This window comes from Podarcis erhardii, assembly GCF_964252035.2.
Source record: "Podarcis erhardii genome assembly, chromosome: 9".
Taxonomy (NCBI): domain Eukaryota; kingdom Metazoa; phylum Chordata; class Lepidosauria; order Squamata; family Lacertidae; genus Podarcis; species Podarcis erhardii.
This window is the reverse complement of record NC_138512.1, coordinates 78,877,684-78,884,098: the sequence shown is the minus strand read 5'-3', so window position 1 is coordinate 78,884,098 and position 6,415 is coordinate 78,877,684. Positions and strand designations below refer to the sequence as shown.

Below are 6,415 nucleotides of genomic sequence, written 5' to 3'. Positions count from 1 at the left end.
AAATGCTTTTCTCTCCTGTCCTGTCCTCACAACAACCCTGTGAGGTAGGTTGGGCTGAGAGGGACTGGTTGGCTCCAGGTCACTCCCAGCGGGGTCTTGGCTGAGTGTGGATTCAAACCCTCCTCTCTCCCAGGTCCTAGTCTGACGCTCTAACCACTCCACCACACTGTAGTTTTGATTTTGAGGAAGCATCTTGAGAAAGGCTTCTAAAAATAAAAATTTCAAGATTTGGGTAGACACTTTTATTTTGAATCAGGACAGCAATGACAACTGATTATTTCACGGCAATAAAAGGGTGTGAGTACATCCAGGCTCATGTTCCATTTTCTGGAGGTGATGTGTGAATGTCCCCAAAGCCTTGGGCCTGGCACCCCACCCGCCGCCAAGTCAGTTAAGTGGGTTGTGCCCCACCGTGGACAAGCCCTGAGGCTCAGAGGGCTGTGTTGGAGGAGCCCTCGGCCCCTCTGGCCTCCCGGGGGTAGTACTCTGCCAGGATATTCTCCGGGATCCGTTTCAGCAGCTCTTTGGGGAAGATCCGCAGCAGCTGCCAGCCGATGTCAAGCGACTCAAATACGGTCCTGTTTTCGTAGGCGCCTGGGAGAAAACCAACATCGCCAGTGGGTTAAGGACAGGAGCCAGCCAGCAGTAAATTGCCAGCAAGCAAGCTGGAATTAACTCTTGATGAGCAAAAGCACCAGAGAATCAGGCCTAATGAGCACAGCCCCTCATCTCCAGCAGGTCTTGCCCCCATGAGACTAAAGGTCCCTGACTTCCCACAGTCATCTAAGTCTCCTCCTCTCCAGAGTTTCCTCCAGGCAATCAGAGACTGTGCCTGCCTGCAGCTAACCTCTCCTCCACCCTTTTCATGCCTCTTCTGGCCCTGGGAGACCAGCAGGGATGGGAGCTGGTCTCAGCAGGAGGGGGAGACACCCGTGAGTCTTCCTCAGCCAGACTCCTCTCTGCCTCTCGGTCTCCCTCCTCTCCTGCTTCAGCTTCTGCCTCTGAGTCTGGACTGTTCTCTGCCACTGACTCTCCCTGCTCACAGACCACTGTTACCTCTCCAGCTTTTGACACCTCCTCTTCCGAATCTTCTCCCTCTTCTCCCTCTGACCACTCACTGTTGTCCCACCACCAATCCCCGGGCTCTGAGCCTTCTTCCCTTGGGCAGGGGCGAAACTAGGCTTTATTTCACCTGGGTCAAAGACCCAATTTGGCACGCAAACCCATGTGCATTTGCACCCACACACAAAGGATGGGAGCCTCAATGGGACCCCTTGGGGGGCTTCATCCGGGGTTCCTCAGCTGGTGCCTCCTACGTTCTTCTGCATCCAGCCAGTCCAAGACAGCTAATATTGCACATTCGAAACAAGGAAAAGAAAAAGGTGATGGTTTAGAGGCAACACTACACATTTAAGATCTTGCCGTTGACTCTGAGTGAGGCAGAGAAGGGCTCCAGGTGCATTTACTGTACAGGATGTACGTGGCCTGGTTATAACCTGTCCTCTTGATCATCCCATAAGCTCCAGATAAGCCACATTTCCTTCTAAGTAGCCTCCCAGGGGCGCATGGCAGTGGTGGTCGGGACCAGAGGAAAAAGTGGGAGGAGCAACAGATGTTTAGGGAAGTTTTTAATGTTTAAGTTTTATTCTGTTTTTAATGTTCTGTTCAAAGCCGCCCAGAGTAGCTGGGAAATCAATCAATCAATCATGCTACTTTCTGCACAGTAAGGTAGCTTAAACACCTGGGACTCAGCTATACAGCTGCAAATATAACATTTTAAGTGTGTTTTAAGCGTGTTATACAAATGTGACAGGGACGCGGGTTAAACCACTGAGTTAAACCACTGAGCCTAGGACTTGCCGATCAGAAGGTCGGCGGTTCAAATCACCGTGACGAGGTGAGCTCCCGTTGCCCGGTCCCTGCTCCTGCCAACCTAGCAGTTCAAAAGCACCTCAAAGTGCAAGTAGATAAATAGGTACCGCTCTGGGGGGAAGGTAAACGGCATTTCCATGTGCTGCTCTGGTTCGCCAGAAGCGGCTTAGTCATGCTGGTCACATGACCCGGAAAAAACTGTCTGCGGACAAACGCTGGCTCCCTCGGCCAATAAAGCGAGATGAGTGTGCAACCCCAGAGTCGTTCGTGACTGGACCTAATGGCCATGGGTACCTTTCCCTTTACAAATGTGACACTAGATGGCAATGGTGAGCTTAGGGCAAATTCAATATATTTTTCATAATGCTTTTTAAGAAAAGCATTTTCACAACATTTTTTATATGTGTCTAGATTCCAACGCACAAGAGAGAGAGAGAGCGAGAGAGAGCTTCTTTCTCCTTCCAGACAAGCAAGAGGCATTAACCAAGTCCAGAGGCACGTTCCAGCCCTGCAGAAACTCTCAAGGAGGATGCAAAGCAGGGGCAGCAGGGGCTTCATCCTGGGGGAAGGGAAATGGCCTGGGGCCGGCTGGAGATACCTGGAGGACCGCATTTGTCCTGAGTTCCCCTCTGCCTGCTCTAAGGCCACAGTGCTTTCTCCTGCCTCTGTGCTGAGCGAGGACAAACTTTGTCCCTCCCAGGTCAGCGCTTCCCGGCCGCCTCCGTCCCCCGTCTACCTTGTGCAATGAACTGCTTCTCGAACTTCTGCAGAAACTCCAAGAAGAGGAGGTCGTCAGCTGACAGGGCTTCCTCCCCGACCACGGCCTTCATGGCTTGCACGTCCTTGCCGATGGCGTAGCAGGCGTACTGAGAGGGAAACCACAGGGAGGGCATGAGTCAGGGTCCTGCCCGAGACAGGCGCCCTGACCCTGAGGCAGCCAGGAAAACCCCAGAACCACCATCAAAAAGAAGCTCTGAAGTCTTAGCTATAAAGGTGTGTGGTTGTTTTAAAAAAAACATGGGCATCGTAGATGCACGAAATCCACCCTCTGCATCAAGGCATCTTGTGAATTTAGTCACAGGGTTCTTATTTGTGGGGTTTGCTACAAGTTTGTGGGGTGCCTGTGTTATTCTAAAGCAGCAATGCAGCAGCAAGCAAAGGCTCTAACAGCTCAGACAGCTGCTTGTGGCTGGAAAGCCAAACAGGATGTGTGTGACTGCTGCCATGGAAACAAAGGGGCAGTCCATCCTTATTGAGCACAGGATATGAGCTCAGTGTGTGTCATATGACCTGTACAGGATGTACATGGGTGGAGTTTGGAGTTTCTCTCTGTTTTGTTGAAGAGAGCAGACATCTTTAACTGTATGACTGCTATAGACAGGAATAAAGAATGTAGTTATATTTCTGTCTGTGTCTGATTCCCCTCCCTGGGGATATGCAGGGAGGAGGAGAAGGAGGAGAAGCAGTTGGTGTGTTTTTCTCACAGCCTGAGGAAAATCACCGGAACGGACCTCGTGTTGTTTTTCCTGCCGGGAGTCGCCGGAGGGAGGTCAAAGGAATTCAGCCGGTGCCTGCAGATAGGCACATACCTCTGACCGAGCATGAATATCTAACAGTGGTAGCAAGAGCCAGATGGTTTCTACAATCCATGGGAGTCTGCATCAAGGAGTGGCAGAGCTGCTGTTTTCATCCCTCTCCATGGAAGCCTGAAATGAGAGGCTATTTCTCTGCAGCCAGAAGCTGACCAGAAGAAGCTGAAAGCCAAGCTACGGAGCCCAGGTATGAGATTTTCGGGCTTAGAAGTGTGCATGCAGATTGATTCATTCTCTGCTTCGAGGGAGCAAGGTTTGAGAAAAACAGCTCCGAGAGAGGAGAACTCTGCATTCCAAACATTCCTGTGGTTTTCCTGTCCAAGGAAAGGAATGCAGTTGCTTAGCAACGCAGGCCAGTTTCAAGATAAGGGCTGGAAGTGTTTTGACTAGGCCCTTAGAAAGAAACTCTTGAAAGCGACATTGCAAGCAGCAAGTGTTATAGCTGCCAGGTGCACAGAGTGTAAACAAGCCAGCTATTGGATTTTAGAGGCTTGTGTTAAAGAGTCAGTGCAAGGACTCAAAATGGATGCTAAGAAGGGGGGAGCCCTGCCTTCTCCGCCCCTTTTGACCAGTGACAATTACGCATCTTGGTAAATTAAGATGAAGGCCCTGCTGCAGAATCAGAGACTGTTTGGGGTGATTGAGAACCCCATCCCTCCAGCACCAACGCGTGCTTGGGAGTCACAGGATGTGAAGGCCAGAACTGCTATAATTCTGTGCGTGTCAGACTCTGAGCTTATCCATATACAGGATTTACAGCACGCGAGAGATGTTTGGGACACGCTGAGAAGGACACATCAGAGAGATGCAGGTTCTTCAGCGTTGCTGTATTTTGAGAAGCTGACCAACCTGAGGCTTGCGCCTGATGGAGATGTTCAAGCGCACCTGACGGAAATGAAATTTCTGCGTCAACAGATGGTGGAACGCAATTTCCGTCTGCAAGAGGAAGTGTTTTGCTTCATGGTCATCAACAGTCTGAATCGGACTTACAAAACAGTTGCCAGTCAGCTGGGGTCCCTCCCAGCAGCTGATCTAACGTCAGAGAGGGTCTTTGCCGTGGTTCTTTGTGAACATGACAGACTCGCCGCCCTGGAAGTCAAGGACAGGGGGAGACAAGAACGGAGTTCTGACACCCCCACTGCTACAGCTACTGGAGAAAATGCCGTAGCTATGAACATTGTCCAATGCTTCAATTGTGGACAGACTGGGCATCTTCAGCGGTACTGCAAGAAGCCACGTCAGAACAAGGGAGCCAAGGGCAGCTCCACGAAGTCTGAGGCGTCAGGCAGAAGTCATGCCAAGTCACAGACGAAGCCTGCAAAGGCTTTGATGTCGAAAGGAACCAAGCCAGATGTGGAGAACGTTTTTATCATAGACACTGGGTGTACTTTTCACATGACCCATCGTAGGGATTTGTTTTCGTCGTTTAAGAAGCAAAGCTTCGTTGTACAACAAGCCAACGGTCAAGAGCTAAAAGCCACCGGAATTGGGACTGTGTATCTTAAAAGTCAGAACTTGACTATAAACAATGTTTATTTGGTTCCAGAGTTGAAGTACAATCTGCTCAGCGTTTCGCAGATTGCCAAGAAGGGACTAAAACTGTCCTATGATGATCAACACTGCGAGATCTACAAAGATGGAGAGTTGTATCTTTCTGCCAAAGAGAAAGATGGACTATATTTGTTGACTTTTGATCAAAGTGATTACATGGAATGTAATTCTTGTGATTCTAACATGATTTCTTTTGCAGGTGTAACCAAGAAGAACGCCAACCAGGTCACCTCGAGGGTTGACAAGGCATTTCAGCGGGTGTATGCTGATGTGATTGGTCCTTTAGCACCGTCTAGAGGCAATGCAAAGTATTACCTAATATGTGTTGATTCTTTCACAGGTTTTGTCTGGATTTATCTTTTGGAGAGACCGAAAGAAGCCTTAGAAAGGTTTAAAGAGTTTTGTGACAAGGTTAAAAATATGCATGATGCTGACATAGATTGTCTTTGCACAGATGAGAAGCCAATTTTTCTTTTACAGGATTTCCAGAGGTTCCTGAAGAAGAAAGGGATAAGACACAAAATTGCAGCTTCAGAAGAAGCTTGGAACAGATGTGTCTGTGTTAGGGTGAACAAAGAATTGCAAAAGGGAATGGAAGCGCAATTGCTTAGTTCACATCTGCCACATGAGTACTGGGCTGAATCGCTAACGTCATATTGTTATACGTGGTTGAGAAAGTTTTCAAAAGAGTTGGGAAGTTCTCCTTTTGAAAAACTGTTCCACAGAAAACCTTCTGTTGCCCATTTCAAGGTTTTTGGGTCTCATGTGAGGACAGAAGCTCCGGGTGGAGTAAAGAATGCCAGAGGCATTTTTGTGGGTTATGAAAAGGGTCTCTACAGAGTAATTTTGTCTGAATCTGGTCAAGTGATTCTCACAAAATTTCTAGAGAGTGCTCCTGAACAGGAGCGAGTGATTGTTCACACATTTCCCACAGGTAATGATGATGATGATGATGATGATGTTGATTTTGTTGAGTTCAGTAGTGATGATGACAGCGATAGCTCAGACAGCTCAGTTGTCACAGTCATTGAGAGGAAATCTCACACAATGACTAGACCCTCAGAAGAGGAGGAAGACGAACCACTGTTTACAACTGGTACTGGTTCTCCAAAGAGTCCAAAGGCTGAACCAGAAAGCAAAGAAGAGCAGCACTTCTTACGTAGGTCTGAGAGAGCAACGAAGGGTGTACCACCCAAGAGGTATTCAAAGGAGTTTGCTAACCTAGCTGTTGCTATTGTAAACGACCAAGGTCAAATTGAAGCTGTGTCTGAGTCAGAGACAAAGGCACAACAGGGAGTTGTTAACCAAGGTAATGCAGATGCACTCATTCCTTGGAAGTCACATAACCAGAGAGGTACATTGGTAAAACCAATGGCGGGTAGTTCCAAGGGTGGAACTGA

General features: G+C 48.7%; 1 protein-coding gene across 1 annotated transcript in view; it reads right to left on the bottom strand.

Annotated features, from left to right (window-relative positions):
* Window positions 1-271: 271 nt before the first annotated feature.
* ATP6V1B1 (ATPase H+ transporting V1 subunit B1) overlaps window positions 272-6,415 on the bottom strand; it is a 72,929-nt gene continuing 66,785 nt past the window's right edge. Inside the window, exons 13-14 of the mRNA XM_081876992.1 lie at window positions 2,609-2,738; window positions 272-594 (exon numbers count right to left, since the gene is read on the bottom strand). Of these exons, the coding sequence (XP_081733118.1) occupies window positions 431-594; window positions 2,609-2,738 (294 nt within the window). The 3' untranslated portion in view covers window positions 272-430. The remainder of the gene's footprint in view (window positions 595-2,608; window positions 2,739-6,415) is intronic.